The 18493-nt window shown below is 38.2% G+C and overlaps 1 protein-coding gene across 3 annotated transcripts in view; it reads left to right on the top strand.

Moving 5' to 3' along the window:
* frmd4ba (FERM domain containing 4Ba) overlaps positions 1-18289 on the top strand; it is a 51722-nt gene extending 33433 nt beyond the window's left edge. Inside the window, exons 11-24 of one of the 3 annotated variants that reach the window (XM_084128404.1) lie at positions 2008-2094; positions 7752-7828; positions 8433-8571; positions 8715-8856; positions 8953-9086; positions 9186-9302; positions 9399-9627; positions 9849-9896; positions 10177-10300; positions 10896-11060; positions 12198-12907; positions 13465-13588; positions 15670-15859; positions 16995-18289. In XM_084128404.1, the coding sequence (XP_083984530.1) occupies positions 2008-2094; positions 7752-7828; positions 8433-8571; positions 8715-8856; positions 8953-9086; positions 9186-9302; positions 9399-9627; positions 9849-9896; positions 10177-10300; positions 10896-11060; positions 12198-12907; positions 13465-13588; positions 15670-15835 (2262 nt within the window). In that variant the 3' untranslated portion in view covers positions 15836-15859; positions 16995-18289. Of the gene's footprint in view, positions 1-2007; positions 2095-7751; positions 7829-8432; positions 8572-8714; positions 8857-8952; positions 9087-9185; positions 9303-9398; positions 9628-9848; positions 9897-10176; positions 10301-10895; positions 11061-12197; positions 12908-13464; positions 13589-14052; positions 14404-15669; positions 15860-16994 lie in introns of those variants that run through there. The other 2 variants (XM_084128405.1, XM_084128403.1) reach the window with 2 other exon arrangements.
* Positions 18290-18493: the final 204 nt, after the last annotated feature.

The following is an 18493-nucleotide window of genomic DNA, read 5'->3' on the forward strand; positions in this document are numbered from 1 at the left end:
ATAAATATCCATCGTGTGGTATAATCATAATTGTGCTTAGTTCATTAGAAATTAGAGATGCACCGATTTCAATTTTCTAGGCCGATTCCGATTTTTTCATTGAGTTTGGCCTGCCGATACCGATTTTAGCCGATTCCGATTTCATTTTTTCTAACCATTTCACAGCACACACAAATATTTATTTTCTATCTTTTCTTTAATAGAACATTTTGCATTTCTGTAGTTGGCTAATTGATTTCTGTTTGTATTGGATTTCTTGAAATAATGTATCAATAGTAGGATTATAAATAGCAGTTATGATATGACATTCTGTGACAGTCTGTACTTTTTATTAATTTAAATGCATTAAATTAACTTTATCAATTAAAAAACATGACATTTCTCTTTAGCAAACTTGCCTATAAAATGCAATAACTGAAAAAGTATATTAGATTTTCGTTATTTTATTTCCGTGAACATAACTGCCGTTGCAAAACAGGCACATAAAAAATAAATAAAAACAAGATGAAATGCATAAAGAACTCCACAAAACATATCTGGATTATCATGCCCATAAATAATATTTGTGTGTTGGCTATGGCTATATATGTTATTTTTAGTTGCACTGATATGATGATTGCATAACGAATTAACAATTCATTACTCCCACCCAACGCCACCATGTTTTAATAATTCGTTCCCTCATTTTAATTAAACCGAACACACAATTAACTATATAATAATTCGTTAGCCTACCTGGTTTAGTAAATCGTGCATGGTCACGTTGTAATAATTCGTTCCCTTGTTTTAATAAAATTATTTACTAAAATCAGAGAACAAATTTAATTTGTGGCCATGATTTAGCCTAAATGAGAGAACAAATTCTTAAATTCATGGGAAGGAAATCTTAATTTGTGGTGTAACCCGGTCACAATAAAAGCGTCTCTATGAGCGAAAATGAGTTTTTACGTGCATATGATACGCATGGGTAGGTTTAGTAGTGGTGTGGGGTACGGATGTATTATACGTTTGGGTAGGATTAGTGTTTTGGGATGTGTGTGAATTACACGCAATAAAGTGCATATCATATGCACGCGAAAACTGCGTGTATCATATGCACGTAAAAACTAATTTTCGTGTATAAAGAGCGGGGTGCCACTTTAGATTCCAATATGAATCTTTGCTAACTCGCACTGTCTACCTACACAGTGCTTTAATTTCAGGAAGGTCTGCTAACATTACTGTTCAGGTGTGGTCTAAAAAGAAATCTAATAAAGTAATCAAATGTAAAATAACACTGCATAGTTTATCATAGATAGATTAATGCTTATTAAAGCTGAAGTTATTCATTCAAGATCTGTGAGTGATTTTCTCTTTGCCTTTTGTTGTTTGATTCGCAGTAATGGCGCAATCGTCAGCATGTTTATTAGACTGCTTCCCTTTTAAGACCGATCTAATAGGCTACTGATGCACCATATTTTCTCCCAACTATTTCCATAACTACGTCCAGACTGTCTCGAATTAGCAAATCATCAAGTGCATTCTGGGTTGAGCGAGCGGCGCTGAGCGGAATGAGGGAGCGGAGTGGATTCTTCAAAAAGACGCTCTCCGCTCTGGAGGAAATATAACCGCTCCGCTCCCCACTCCGCTCTGCTCACATGCTCTGTTTCCTACATATGCTTTCTGTGTGCACGTGTGATACTGATGTTGCGCGATATTAATCATGCGTGGCGCCCGAGTGCATTTGACCGGCATAAAATCGGCATATGTCAGACTGACCGGCCGGTCGCCGGTCATGGCCAACCACGTGAAAATCGGCCAATTCCGGTCACCAGTTGATCAATCGGTGCATCTCTATTAGAAATGTCTCTAGAGATCAAACAGTGCTGTTTAAATCACTGCTACTGTATGTGAATGGCTGTGTTGGTTGGACCCATTTGATCTTTTTATTTCTCTACCATGCCAGACAAAAGCAAATAATAATTACATTTCCTTTTTTTTTAAAAACAAAACAATTTTCTTTTACAGGACAAACAGGGCATACCGTGGTGGTTGGGGATTAGCTACAAAGGCATCGGCCAGTACGACCTGCAAGACAAGCTCAAGCCACGAAAGGTTTGCTGTTTTGTTGTTTGTTTGTTTTTGTGCTAAGAGCAGTGCACAGTGGAGTACACACACACTTATTTTACATATCTTAGAAATGGGCATAATAGGTCACCTTTAATGTTTACAACACCAACGCCAGATTTACCTCTTATTGTGACATAGGCTAAATAAATAAAAAAGCCCTCCTCCCTGTATATTCCTTCAGAATATTTCTAAAGGATCATGTGACACTCAAGTAATGACTGTTGAATTCAGCTTTGCCATTACAGGAATAGTTTATATATTAAAACAGTTGTTTTAAATTGTATATTTCATTTGTATATCTCAAATCTCACCGATCCCAAACCTTTGAACGGTAGTGTACAATTCTGCTTGTGGACATCTACTCTAGTTTGCTTGCTACCAAGTGCCTAAAAAATTCTAAATAACTTCCAGATTTCAATGCCATTAAGCTGGCAAATCCAGTGCTTTGTTCATCCTTAGAAGCAGTCATAGTATTAACCCAGTACCTTGTAAACCCAACTTTTTTTCCAAGTGGATTGGTGCTCCCCAAATCCCAGAGGTTGTGCCAAGTCAGCCAATCAGATTTTTGTGTGCAATGTTTTTCCCAAAAATGTCCTATTGAGATAGGCTATCTCTTAGCTCTCATTTTGTGTTCATTGGCATTTTTAATGAACATTCTCATTTACCTCATTTTTATCACATTTCAAGGATATGAGAGATTAGTAACCATTGCTCTTTTTTTATGAGGAGGACTTCTATATTTCACCCCAACCTCACTCATTAAAGTGTCTGTTAATTGGCATCCATTACACCAATGCTTTGTAGGATGAAGCTGGGTGTGTATGTATATTCAGTCCTATGCCAGAGTGTTAATGGGCATGTCCCACTCTGTAACCCTGCTGCATGGCTGCAATGAACACCAGCCTCTCCCTGTGGAGGGTGTAATTATGGAGCTTCATGGGGAGCAGGAACTGGAGCGATGCCAGCAATGTGATGTCTGAAGGGGGAATGGCTCCATTGACAGAACCCCAATCAGCTCTTCTCCTGGCAAAACTAAGACTGCTACTGGAGGGTTAGAGAGTAAACATCCTTTCTATTTCTCATTTTGTCTTAACAGAAAGATGTGGTGGTACCATGGTACAGTGAATCTATCATGTAGTATTACCAGGATACTTTGATATATATTCATATATGCACAAAAAATTCACATTTTTACAAGGTACCATGACCAAAAAAAGGTAACACATTTGGTCATCTTCTCTCTCATTCCCTCCCTCTCCTTTTTGTGTGTCTTTTCCCACTCGACTGAGTGTTTTAACTGTCTTTTTTTGAAAGTACACTAGGCCCTGTCAGAGTGCAACCCATCATCTGGCCAGTATTGATTGTGCTTCCTGCCAAGAGGGCAGTTTTAGTGTCCGCCCGCCCCCCGATCATCTTCCAGCACGCCGAGCTCATTATGCAAATCTGACCGCCATTGTGCATTTCACTCAGGCCAGACAATTGATCAAGCAATAAAACACAATTAGCCTAGCAGGGGGCCATAAAGGAGAGCGAGGGGTCTCGCGGCTGTAACTCCTCCACAGGCAAGAGTCTTCAGTATTAAAAGAAGCTCTGAAACTTTCCCGGGCTCTGAACTGATGCCCTATGAAAGCAGTAAATTAAGTGAAAAAACTCAGTCCAGTCATTAGTCTGTCCCCAGTTTTATCTGTCCCCAGTTTTTATTATTTTATTATTTTAATAGGAACATTTCTGTAGATCTTAACATTGCTTATCAGATGTTGGTTAATAATTTCTTAATTTTGGTTGTGTTTACACTGAATGCTCTGCTCTTGTATATTATTTCAATGAGACAATCCTCTAATTCAGGATTTTTCAAACTTTTTGATGCCAAAATGTGATGATCCCCTTGCAAGGGATTCCCTTTCTAAAATATAAAATCATCAAATGTGATTTATTATTATAAAGATAACCTGTTGTTTGCTAAATTGAAAGCAAATTAATAAAGTATTACCTGAAAAGTAAAAACCTGACAACAACCCAAAACACCCCAGTGTTAAGGTGGTGATTTTTGCACAGGCAAGGCAAGCGCAGCTCGCTCATATTTCTTTCTAAACAGTTTACTATTTATTTGTGGTTACCTCCATAGGGATTGTGTGTGTATGAGTATGTCTTGTCTGAGAGAGGAGGATGCAGAATATATTTGAGTCATAATTCAGAGCTGACAATTGCATCTGGATTGTCTGTACCGTAAATATGGTGATGACAAATCATAGACACATCAGAGATTTTAAAGGGTTAGTTCACCCAAAAATGAAAATTCTGTCAGTAATTACTCACCCTCATGTTGTTCCAACCGCGTAAGACCTTCGTTCATCTTCGGAACACAAATTAAGATATTTTTGATTAAATCTGAGAGTTGTCTCACTCCTCCATAGGCTGCTATGTGACCGAAACTTGCTGGCCCAGAAAAGTTATTAAAGAGATCGTTAATATAGTCCAAGTGACTCCAGTGGCTCAATCTTAAGTATATCAAGCGACGAGAATACTTTTTGTGCGCAAAAACAAACAAAAATAACAACTTTATTCCACTATTCATTTCCTTCTCTCTGGACCTCTAGTTGGTTCGCGTAGTGTTTTTGCGCAGCGCGTCTGTGTTACACGTCACCACGTAGGCTCACTATTGGCCGACGCCGGTCATGTGTGTGATGCGTGATGACGTGCAACACAGACGCGCAGCGCAAAAACACTACGAGGCCCAGAGAGAAGGAAATGAAAAGTGGAATAAAGTCGTTATTTTTGTTTGTTTTTGCGCACAAAAAGTATTCTCGTCGCTTGATATACTTAAGATTGAGCCACTGGAGTCACTTGGACTATATTAACGATCTCTTTAATAACTTTTCTGGGCCAGCAAGTTTCGGTCACATAGCAGCCTATGGAGGAGTGAGACAACTCTCAGATTTAATCAAAAATATCTTAATTTGTGTTCCGAAGATGAACGAAGGTCTTACGCGGTTGGAACATCATGAGGGTGAGTAATTACTGACAGAATTTTCATTTTTGGGTGAACTAACCCTTTAATACTATGCCAGGCAATCTAGTTTTTGGTTGCAACGTGCCTTGAAATAAACAGCATTTCATACATGAGTCCATGTTGGATCATGTGTATTGGTGGTGTCTGGTGTGGCTTCTTTATTATATTTAAAATAATTTGTTCCCTAACTGTCTGAAGAGCTAGTCAACTGTATTTGCTAAGGAATTTTTTTATTTATTTTTTTATAAAACATCCAGTTCATGCGAAAGAGTTTAATTTTTTTTAATGTATTTACCACTCCAAAAAAGGACTGATAACTGCATTTCACTTCTGTGAACACAGCTTATTTTGAAGATCTAGTGATGCATCATGAGGGTGTGTCAATATTCGCAACATATTTCTGCACTGCATCATCATTATCCCAGTGACATGAAATAGTTTAAGGTGTGTATGATTATAAAATAATATACTTTCACACATCCAGATGCATGAGCCTGTTTTTAGATGCGTGTAATGCCGATTTGAATCCACAGTTATCGATACTGGTGCTAAACAAATCTCTGGTGCTAATAGGTATCACAAGTTACATTTACATCAAGATCAGTGATACTTTAAAATACATCATCTGTAGGGTTTTTATTTAATTTTTTGTTCATTTAATGTAATTTCACATTTATTTTAGTCGTTGACTTCTGCAGACTTCCTAGATGTGCCTGTCTGTCTTGCTTTATCAGTCACAGACATTCTGAGGTGTTGAGGATTGTTCCCATTGTCTTTCCATTTGCATGCTCTCATTTTCCCCTCAGACTTTATCTAGTTATCTCTTATTTAATTGGCTAAAAGAATTATGCTGAAATAGCTTATCTCACTCAGCATTCTAAATGACTGCTGTTCATGTATTAACAATAGTTTTCTCTCACCCAGTCCTGGTTTTAATTTAGCTGATTTTGCACTTGGTATTTCTGTGTCACAAAAAATACATTATAATGGTTTATCACATGTTTTTGTTAAAAAAGAAGTATTTTGGGTCTGTCGTGTGTTTATATTGCTTATTTTAAGTAATCAGTACCACCTTTCGACATCGACATAAGAAGTATATACTTTTAGTTATTTGTTTTAAATGTCAGAGAAAGGTCAGGGAACTTTCATGTTGTCAGATAGTGAGACATTCCCTGTTGCTGTCGCTTTGGCTATTTAGTCACTGTGAGAGAGGCATGCTGTTTTCATCAGGAGGTGAAGAGTGCCATGGCCAGCCATCAATGATTACAAGAAAGTAGTAGATTCCTCGCATACTTGCCTTGGGAAGCGTAAGGGAGCGAGCATCCAAAACAACAGGTGATGGATTAAGATTCAGACTGTAAAAATGAGACCCATCAGGAAAAGGAACACGGATTAATGAATAGCTATTGAAGGGTGTACATTATGATCAATGCCCGTAATCCCCTCCCAAAATGAAAGAAAAGGAATGCCATTCTATGCGTGTGTATTTTAGTGAGAGTAACCTGTTTGTCTGGTTTGACAAGGACAGGAAGCGAGTATCAGAGTAAGAGGGAGGTGACTGTAAAGAAAGAATGAAATTGCGAAGGTTTAATTACATGTGTGAGTTACAGAGTTTCAGAGAGACGATGGCATAGTTGGCAGGGGGAAACCGAGAGTAGTACTTGTACTTAAAGAGAAGTCTTGCTCAAGGTGAGTAAGAGCAAAGTGAGGTGCTAGTGATGTCACAGAAAGAGGGAGGGAAGAGGCGGGGCTCACTTTTCTGAAACTCTTGCAACACCTTTTGGTCTCTTTGAAAGCAGACAAGCGAGTATTGTTCAAGGAAGCCACAACCCTGTGGGAAACTTTAGATCAGGACTATACTATACAGGACTATAACCTGTCCAACTATCAAGGGATTTTACAGGCTTACTAACTGATCTGGTAAGGTCCATTTTAAGTTCTTTGAAATTAGAATAAGTTGTCATTATTAGTTTTGTTGTTATTAAACATGACTGTCAGAAATATGTTAAGTTTTAATATGCTCTTAGCAGTCAAATCTATTGTAAGATCCATGCTCGGATCATATTGTTTCTAAGAATATTACTCAGAGGTGCATTGGAGCAGTACCTGGTAGAGAGCATTTATTAACATTCCTAGTAAATCCTCACCCCCACATGCTGATAGTATTTGGATATTGTACTTTCCCTGCCCTAAGCTGGGAAAAGCTATGACGGAGCTCTAGAAAAAAGCTCTGAAAGGATAGTTCACATGAATTGCAGATGTTTTGGCCATGTTTTTATCACAGATCTGTTTTTCAATGCTCTCCCTTTAGGGCCAAATTGAGGTGCAAGCTCAGTGGACGCTTCGCTTCTGTCGTGCTTAGATTCTATTGGCTTTATACCTGAAGCAATTGTGCTTCCAGCTAAATATATCAATATCCATATGATCTAGTCATTGTTTTTGTGAGCGAATTCATCATATAATGTTTCTAGGAATTAATAATGCATTTTCCTGTTTTGACAGAGAAAACAAAGAAAAAATAGCTGAAATACAAGGATGTAAAAGTTCTTGATCTCACAAAGAGATATGCAAATCATAGAAATGAATGCTCAATGAAAATAAATGCTTTTTTTTTTTTCCTTTTTCTCTGTAGCTCTTTCTGTGGAAACAGCTTGAAAACTTGTATTTCCGTGAGAAGAAGTTTGCCGTAGAGGTCAACGACCCTCAGAGGTGAGAAAATGAGACATATTTACACTAGGTTGAGCCTTAATATACTTTAACATGACAAACCTGAATGAGATAGATGGAAGCACTCAATGAGCACAGTTATTGATTTGTTTTTACCGTAAAACGTTCAGCATTATTTTTGCGCTTTCATACTGTAAGACATGGCCTTTGAATAGACTAAGTAAATGTTAGTGATGCAAAGCCTTTTTGACGTAGCTGATGGGTTTCCAACACTGAACTGTAGCAGTGAAGCAATCGGTCACTTTACGCTGTAGTAGTAATACGGGCTGAGGTTGCTCTGTAAACAAAGATGATATCACCACTGTACATTGTTACCGTACTAGTGTCACCAACCTGCCTTATTGTCAATTGGTATCAAATCAGGAAACCCAATAAACTGCTTTATGTAGTAACATTGAATTGTATTGGTTTTATCCATTTAAGAACTATTTAGTTTGACTAAATCAGCCTTTTTAAGCATATAATATTTATCTTTGAATACCATGCAAAAAATATTCTTTACAGAAACTAACTTTCTCATTGACCGTAAATAGGATGAGGAATGTGTTTATGTTTGACTTCAATGTGCACATGTGTTAATCCATAGAAGAACAGCTTCTAGACGCACATTTGGTCAGTCTGGTCAGGTCATCCACACGTGGTATGCCAGCCACTCTCTGATCAAAACCATCTGGGTAATGGCAATCAGCCAACACCAGTTCTACCTGGACCGCAAACAGAGTAAAGTGAGTATGCATTAGTGCATCTTTAATACTTAATGCTCATAAATTCAGAAATGCACAAATCATTGCTTTGTCTCTGCACTGATATCATGCAAAAGTAATTGAGATGATGTCATAACCCTTCTTCTTCTTTTTTTAACCTAAAGGCTAAAATAACTACAGCAAGAAGTTTGGGTGATATTGCCATGGATCTCTCAGAGACTGGTGCTCCAAGGAGCAGTAAGCTGGTCAGCATGGAGAGTAAAGACAAGCTCATCATGGCCAGCAATGGAAGTTTGGTCTCTTCCAGTAAGACAATCTCTTTCATTTATTTCAAGAACAGCCTAATGAACTTTGTCGTTCGAACTGATATCATGATTGAGCTTGCTTTTGCTTTCATTTTAGATTCTGCCGACAATGATGTGAATGAGGAACAGAAGAAAGAGAAGATTGCAGAACTGAAGAACAAACAGAAGAGCTTAAGTGAAATTCTGGCACTAAAGGAAGAAGAGCTGAAGAAAATCTGCCTCCGGGAAGCTGTTAGTGGCTTGTCATACATCCTTACAGTCTTTTAAGTTTGTCAATTTATACCGGCCTATTTTAAGATTTTTCTTTGCTTTTTATTTTTATTTGACCAGGAGCTTACTGGTGTGTTACCTAAGGAGTATCCTTTGGCATCAGGAGAGAAGCCCCCCACTGTTCGAAGGCGCATGGGAACTGCTTTCAAATTGGATGATCTTTTCCCTTATGATGCGGTAGGTTGTCTCATTCGTTCTTCTCAGAAATGCTGCAAAAACTCCTTGCATTTTGAGTTCCTCTATGCTAATTGAATGTTGTTGTTTTCCTTGCAGGACCCTCATTTAAGAAACATGGAGGGCTGCTTTGCGCTCCAGAAGAAGATTGTGGAGGCAGCGAAAAAACTTGCCTATGAAAATGAGCTCTGTAAAACTGTGAAGAAGAAACGCAGGAGAAACCTTCTGGATGCTACCAAAAAACTTCAGGAGATTGAAAATGACATTAATTGTTACAGAGTGAAGATTGGCAAGGAGCCCACACAAAGAGCTTCCGTCATCATTGCTGGTACATATCTGATTTTACGATTACTCATGATTATATAAATGTATTGGTCAGAATATGTGGGACACTGAAAACATGCATGCTTATACTGCGTATGTAAACTTTGCACTCTGTTGACCGTTATAGTTTATGTTTACTTGTGATGAGATAATGTTTTAGGCTAGTTGTAGTAATGGATCATGGCGGCAAGGAAATAATAATTATAATCTTAATTGTTTTTGCAGATGATGTGAACCTTGACAGCCTTTCTGACTGCCTAAATTTGGAAGATGGTGAGTACTGTTGGTGTTGAATTCAGGTACACGACCGTTCAAAATTTTGGGGTTGTCTCAGTATTGTTTCAGTATTCTTTGATGAATAGAAAGTTCAAAAGAACATTTATTTGAAAAAGAAATACTTTGTAATATAATCTTTGAAAATTAATAAATTTTGAAAAAAATCTTATTGACCCCAAACTTTTGAACAGTAGTGTATAAATGCCTGTAAGCACTTATCGCTGTAGGCTAGACTCGGTGGCTACTCTCTTAATCTTGTTAACTTGTTTTGTCTTAGATGAGCCATCGCAGAGACAACGTTCACGTTCAGTACAGTATTCTCCACGCCCTAACTCGTCAAACTCCTTCACTGCATCATACAATTCAGATCACGGAAATGACGATCACCAGAACTACAGCAGGTGAGAGGCCCACCAAACACAGCTCTTTAGGATTAATCTTATGCACTTCTTACCTTTCCCTGCCTCTGGCTGTTGTTTACTTATGGGCCAGTTGAGCTAGTAGAGACCTGTGATCAAGGAATCAGCCCTGCATTCCAGTCTTCCCTTGCCTCGATTTCTTCCTTCACAGTCTCCTCTTATCAGCCCAAACACTCACAGTGTTAAAAATAGTGCCCCAGGAATAAGCATGTCACTGCTTGACTGCAAAAACTCTAGCAACAATCGCAAAGTGGGGGCGGAAGGGCCATAAGCAAACAGGAAAGCTGCTCTGGAAAATCTCACAGGGACAACGGGCCTTAATAGAATGAGCCAGTGAGGTGGAAGTTCAATGAGACCAAACGGCTGAAGTCTGCCCGTAAAATGAGATGTAATTCAGTCGTTTGTTATTTAATCATTTGTTCCTCTAAAACCAGTGAGCTTTTGTATTAGATCTAACTAGGTACAAGGGTGGTATAGCGTGAAAAGTTTTTCTGTACTTCCTTGGAGGCTTTGTATGCAGTAAGAACTCCACCCATGAAGGAAGTTTGATAAAGTGTTGTTCTTATCTGTGTTCTAGATTAAATTATGGAGAAGTCCAAGAACCTGTGACCTATATACATGGAGACACCTTATCAACACACAGCAGCCCCTACTGTCAACCCTCACGACAACTCTCAGACTCGCGGAGCATGCCCCCCACCCCGCAACTTCCCCGCAACTCCTACAGCAGCGTCCAGCTCAGGTACAGTACACAATCAACCCTTCTTCATCACCCTCCCACTAGCTTGCCCCTTGAATGACAATTGTTAAGGAATAAAGACTTTCCATGATCGTAGGAACACTGTCTTTGTTCCTTTCTTTGTAAATGTCTGGGATTTCCAGGCTTCGAAAAGTAAGGCTTTTTTAAGTTCCAGGCTTGTATGCACATTTATAACACCATACTTTGTATTATATTAACTTTGCATTAAATGAAAAGAAACTAGTTAATGCTGCTTTGAGAGTTTTTCTAATACAGCGGCTATGGGAGTGACAGTAAAAATTACGTTTCTACTGACTGCCATTATCACTCTCTCTATTTTTTAGTTTTTCTTTTGCTATTTGAGCAAATGGGAACACACAAAAAAATAAAATAAATTTAATGTATTCTCTCATTTATCGCTATAAAAGTTTACCCAACTATGACAACTTCCGCTTCTGAGAAACCCGGAAATGTGAAAAGTGTTTGTGAATTGCAAAATTGCCATTAACCAGTGTGAAACATTATTCGGTCTTATTAAAGGGTTAGTTCAGCCAAAAATGTTGTTGTTATTTACTCACCCTCAAGTTGTTCCAAACGTATATGGGTTTCTTTGTTCTGTTGAACACAAAAGAAGATATTTTAAAGAATGTTGGTAACCAGACAATTGACTGCACCCATTGACTTCCATAGTATTTTTCCCTACTATGGAAATCAAAGGCTACCATCAACTGTTTGATTCCAACCATCTTTAAAATATCTTCTTTTGTGTACAACAGAACAAAGAAACTCATACAGGTTTGGAACAACATGAGGGTGAGTAAGTGGTGACTAAATTAAAATTTTAAGAGAGGAATGATCCCTTTAATGTACTAACGTCTCCAGTAAATACAATTGTTTTATTTAAATTATATGTTCTTTTTATTTTATTACATTTACATTTATGCATTTAGCAGACACTTTAATTCAAAATTATTTGTAATATAAAATGCCAGATTTATTAGACAACTTGATTAGGAAGCAAGCTAGAGAAGAGGAGAAATGCAGAGAATAATTTATTTATTTATTTTAGTCTTTTAAAATATTTTTTTTATATATTTCGATAATGTTTTCATGAATTATTTTGCTTCTTCCTGCATGAAGCACTCATTATCGGCAGCGCAGTGGCAGTCTGGAATCTCAGTCACAGTTCCTTACGGAAAGCGAACCATCCGAGCCTGTCTTCACCATCTCTTCACCTCGTCGTAGCAACAGCACTGAAATTCTTGACGATGGCTCCTCCTACACCAGCCAGTCCAGCGTGGAGTACTCTGTACCCGGCTGCCATTCCCGTGCCAAAAACCGACATCGGAGGAGGCAGGGCAACATATACGCCAACACAGGAAGCATGCCTAACTTAGCACAGAATGACACACGTGGTTATACATCCCAGCCTCGGCAACAGCCAACCACCACAGCCTATTACGTCACTGGATATCCGCGGTACATGGAACCTGAAGTTTATCCAAATGGACCATATATGTATGAGACTGAGATGGAGGGACACTATAATGTTAACCCCTCCTACCCCAGACATGACCCTCATGGGAACTACGGCCATGATGAGATAGACGGTTTGGCTCATAACCTTTATGCCACTTTAAGGCCACCAAGGAACCGTCCTCCATCCAGGAATGAGAATTTTGCCAGACACATGCAAAGGGCTGAAGTGGTGGAACACTTGCGTGGATGGTACAGCCGACAGAACAAACAACAAGGGTATGATACCTACAGGGGGCCACAGCAGAACCTAGGCTACAGGACCATGTCATCAAGTTATGTACGCAGTGACAGTACAGCTTCCTACTCAACAGGTGAGAAATGTTGCTTAAAAACACCTCCTGTTTCCTCGTGTTACAAATACTTCTGGGCTTCAACGGGCGTCTTAAATTGGTGAATCTCTCGAAAATATTTTACACCAACATGAAAAGAATTATGCTTAAGACAAAAGAAGCCAATTCTAGGACCATTAAGGTGGTTTTCATTGTGACCTTATTGTCAGGGTAATTGAGCACAATTTATCAGTATTGTAATGCAATATTCCCTTACTGTTTAGATGGAAGGATTTTATTTAAATCAAAATAATTATAAATTATTATCCCTCAAATTTCCTTCTTATATTTTAAATATTTATATCAACATTTATTTTAAAATATAGGCTAGATGCCAATATTTAGTGAACACACAGTTATTAATGGGCATCTTTGTTTTTCAATGTCAAATATCGGCTATTTAATCAGCCTAGCTAGTCTAAAACCTTGGGTGTTTTGGTTGATTTGAATGCAGAATCATTTTCTTCTCTCTTAAACAGCAATGTTGTCTACATGAGGTTCTCCTTCATTAATTTCCTTTCATCTTCATGTAATCACAGTTAGTTCGGGAAACTGGCACAGTCGACCAGTCATGGCAATGTCAGAGTATGAAATGCCTCACACACACCATCATCAGTCCTACGGCTACAACACTGTCCATCACAGCCACCCGTTACAGAGCAGGTATGACTCTACTGTGCACCATCGTCCTTTACTGGTTAGCTCATTAGCCTTTATCTGAACCGTCTTAACCAGAGGCATGCCTATAATGGCATGCTTGGTGATTCTATAGCGCTGTACAATAAAAAGCATAAAAATCCCTTAAGACCCATTTTGAATGAGGGTCTCAAGCTTATAGTGGGCTCTTTTGACTTGGCCAGTAAGCACATCCTATAAAACACCTTGAAATGCTCTAGCAACCACCCAGATATTTACACTTTTTAAAAAAAATGCTAGTTTGAATAATGTAATTTTTTTTCTTGTTGTTTGCCATAGTGTCCACTATCTAGCTGATATGCTACAGTTCATTAGGGCATGTTCAAGCTAACAGCTTGCCTGACACAATGCATCTGGTTAATTCTGCAGGAGTGCTGGTGCAGTATCTGCTCTCACGCTTTGTTGTGCTATGACCGTTCTTTCCCTCACAGACATGACTCCAGCTCACACCCTAAACGTGCTTGGCACTACCCTGCCAGCCCTCAGTACTGTCCTCCTCATTTCCCCCAAGCTTGTTCTTCCTCACTCCCTCCTCCTCCTCCTCCTTCTCTTCCTCCATCCTCCTCTTGCTTTCAGATGAAGCAGATGGGTTTGTCCCCGCCTCTATCTGGTGGTGCAAGACATGCAAGGGTTAATAAAGCTTCATTTGCTAAATGTAGCCCTTGATAGTAAGTAAAGCGCCAGCCGTGTGGGGTTGCTCTGTCTGTACTCAGCGTGATTGATGTTTAGTCAGCATCTCAGGATGTCTGGCTTGTTGTGTGTTGTAAAAATATGACTGCATGGCTGTCTTTTAAATGTGCTTGTGTTTCCTCCAAACAACTTTTAAAGGAGTAGTTCACACTTGTGTACTACTCACCCTCTGCCTCATGTCTTTCCAAACTTGTATACGTTTCTCTCTTCCATAAATATGCAAATAGAATGACCAGAGTGCTTGTTTTCATAATGGAACGTCTATTTGTATCCATACGACTTACGCCATTATATTCTTTCTGTGTCTTTTGAAGTCACAGTATTCTTCACAAGCTGCAACATTAAGGATTTTTCTTTTGCTGACCTATTAGGGTGACAGTGTTTTCACTGGCCCAACACATAATCTACCATTCAAAAGTTTGGAGGGTTTTTTTAAGGAAATGTTTGCTTTTATTCATCAAGGACGCAATCAATTGATCAAAGGTGCCAGTAAAGACACTTATGTTACAAAAGATTTCTATTTCAAATAAATGCTGTTCTTTTCTATTCATCAAAGAATCCTGAAATAATTGATCACTGTTTCCACAAAAATATTAAGCTACTGTTTTCAACATTGATAGAGTTTCTTGAACACCTAATCTGCATATCAGTATGATTTCTGAAGGATCATGTGACACTGAAGACTGGAGTAATGATGCTGAAAATTAAGTTTTGCCATCACATGAATAAATATATTTTTTATATATTCAAATAGAAAACACTTGATTTAAATTTGAATATTTCACAATATCACTGTTTTACTGTATTTAGATCAAATAAATTAAGAGTCTTGGTGAGCATAAGAAACTTCTTAAAAAAACTTTTAAAGTCTTACTGACCTTACTGACTTTTGAATGGTAGTGTAAAAACATAATAATTTCCAATTTTATATTTATATTTATTACTCTACATTTATCAATTTATTTATATGTATATACATAATAAACTAATTTAATATATCAAATGTTACATTTTCTTTATAGAGAAAGCAATAAAAGCTGGTATAATAATTACACAGGAAACTCTTGAGATGGCCATTAACTTAAACAATTTTGCTGGCAAATTAGCCAATAATTGTATCTAGTTTGCATAAATTGCACATTAAAACCAAATGTTTAAGGCATAAAAATACACATACATAAATAACAAATGTAAAATACGGTAATGCAGCACCGGCCCTGCCTCAGTCCATTATGACTAAAGACACTTTACAAAATAGCATTTATGAGTTCCAGAAAGAAAGTCATACGTGTTTGCAACAAAATAAAAAGTGAGTAAATGGTCCGACTGACTGCTGCTTACCCTTCCTCCCAAACCAGCCCTGACCCCCATCTGCTGGCTCCGCCTCCTGACCCTCTGGACAGATACCCACCCGAGTACGGGTGGATGACTCCGGGCAGGAGAAGCCCATTGCCCGTGCCTTTAGAGGTGCCTGGCGCTGTTGCCAGTGGTTATGATCCGGAATACTTTTACACTCATTGCTAGTGACAGACAACACGTAAAACAGTGGTGAGATATGAAGGACTCGCATTTGCCTCTCTAACTATAATGGCGAATCACTCAGGGGTTAACAAGACTGCAGTTACCTTCTTTTCCACAGCACTTTCTACCGCTTACTCACTGGTGGTGGTATGGTTGTGTTTTCTTCTAAAAAAGGGTGAAGTATCGTTTTGAGGGGAAGCATGTGACCCTGCGCTTCATGTTTTTGATTGCTGTGTGCAAGTTATGACAAGTATACGTGTGTGCTTTTGTATGGTCTGCTTCAGTCTTTAACACTGTTCAGTGATGTTGTGTCTCCCTCAACCTACTCAACACGTTACCATGCAATAATCAAAAACAATCATCAATTTGGAAACTAGGCCAGTTTCTTGACCAGATATACTGAATTCCTTTGCACACAATGCTGAAAAACCAGCTGCACAAGAATTTATTTTTGTAACGTTGTTGTTCCTGCAAAACCATTGACCTTGACTCTGGTTTTTAGTATATCTGGTGTTGTATTTATATACTACACTGCACGGCCAAAATAAAAGTCACTGTTTGGATTTAAATGCTTAGGACCAAAAATTGGTGCACCTCTTGATGGAAATAAATGTTGTGATGTTATTTCCATCAAGATGTGCATCCATATTTGATCAAGATTTTGTATTGACAACGCAAGAGTCCAGCACTCTGTAAAGTCTCCTCCAGCACATCCCAAAGACTTTCAATGAGTTTAAGGTCTGGACTCAGAGGTGCCAATTCATGTGTGAAAATGATTCTTCATGCTCCCTCCCAACCATTCGTTCACAGTTTGAGCCTGATGGATCTTGACAATGTCAGCCTGGAATATGGCCATGATGTGTCTTCCTACATGGTTGTTTAAGAAATGAAAAGCTACACACTCCATCAATTAGGGTTACAAGAACTGTTGCCAAACATATAACATGCTAGAAACATAATAATCACTGCAGTAATGATCCAATCATTGACTATTAAGCATTTGCCTACTTAAATCCAAACAGCGACTTTTTTTTTTTTTTTTTTGCCGTGCAGTGTATGGTCCACTGGGGTTTAAAATATTCAATAAATCAGTGTATTTGTAAGTCATTGTCCATATTTCCTGTAGATTATTAAAACATTTTATTCTCTTTTCTATTTGCAGGTCCTATATTGACGTGAGCCACCACGATTCACACACGAGCAGCCCAATAGACAGCAGTTTTGACTCTGAAGACCAGCAGACGCTGCATTGGCATGAGGACTCTAAACCTGGAACCATAGTGTAGAGAGTGAGAGAAACTCTTTCCTGTTCACTCTCATGTGCCTTGTTCTCATCCCATTTGCCGATTAATAGCATTGAATTCCAAAAGTTAGGAATGTTGCCGGACAAGAGCCTTAAAACATGCGTGCGAAGATCATCCTGCTAGACGACACGAGAAAGGACAAAGCATTCTCTTCGTGAACAAACTATGGGATAGCACTTTGCCTACAAGACACAGCTGCTGTGGAAACTTATGGTGCTGTGGGCAGAATGAAGTGGGGACATTATCTAACCCTCAATACACTCTGTGACATTGAAGGATATTGCAACATTAATATTTCATCAGGCACAAGCTAAAAATGATATGAAGGATTGAAACCAGATTTTTCTCTTGTGCAAAACCCTCACCAAAATATTCCACAATGCTTTTTCACACTTGGATTGTTATTGTTGCTGATCTCATCTTTTCTCAACAAACTTTTACAGTGTTTTTTTATGTTCATAAACCAAAATGGGATGTGATGGTGCAACAACAACTTTTTGATTCAGTATTTTCACGTATCACTTTCGGTTTAAGTGCATTCACAATAACAGGCATCATTCTTTTCTGGCTTTGTACTGGGCTTTACACCTGTGCACCATTTTAATTTGGTTCACAACCAGCAATGCTGTTTTTGATCAGTGTGTGCAACTTACATTTGGACCAGTAACAAGAAGAATTTGTTTTAGCACATGCCAAGTACTAGTAAATCATGCCTGTCAACATTCTACTTTGCATCAGACATTGCCAAGTATTCAGTTAGTTTTCTAATCCTGTTAAATGGTTTGCAACAGCTCTAATAATTGAAACATGATTATATGGGAGTATCATTGTTTTAATACTGTCTCTAACAATTAGTCAGGTACAATAGTTGTTAGCATTTACTGCACTTTTATACCCTAATGGACTTTGCTCACTCGGAAAGATTGGAAACCGTGACCGAGCACACTGCGTCTCTCATTCTCTTCAGAAGGGAACTGTAAATGTATTTGTAAATACTGTACAAACATTTGATACATTTTTCACCTTTTAGAGAGATTTGTTTTTATCATTTTGAAAGATTTTGTTTTGAAAGCATATAATATATAGTTTGGATTTATCAAGCTGGTTCTTAGTAATTTGTCTAAAAAAAATTCATTGGAATTAAAAAAGAAAACCAACATGCATGGCCCTTGTTTTTTGTCAGTTTTGAGCATGAATGATTTGATGAGTGTTTGTAAATATAACTTTCTTATGGGTTCATAAGGAAATACCACCTGCTGAGATGCAATAAGGAAGTTGCGAGCTTGACTGAGCTTGCAGTTTATTATTAAGAATTATTATTAATTATTAAGGACTATTAAGAAGTCATTTTTTTGCA

Source organism: Abramis brama (assembly GCF_963993115.1).
Source record: "Abramis brama genome assembly, chromosome: 11".
In the NCBI taxonomy this organism is placed as follows: Eukaryota; Metazoa; Chordata; class Actinopteri; order Cypriniformes; family Leuciscidae; genus Abramis; species Abramis brama.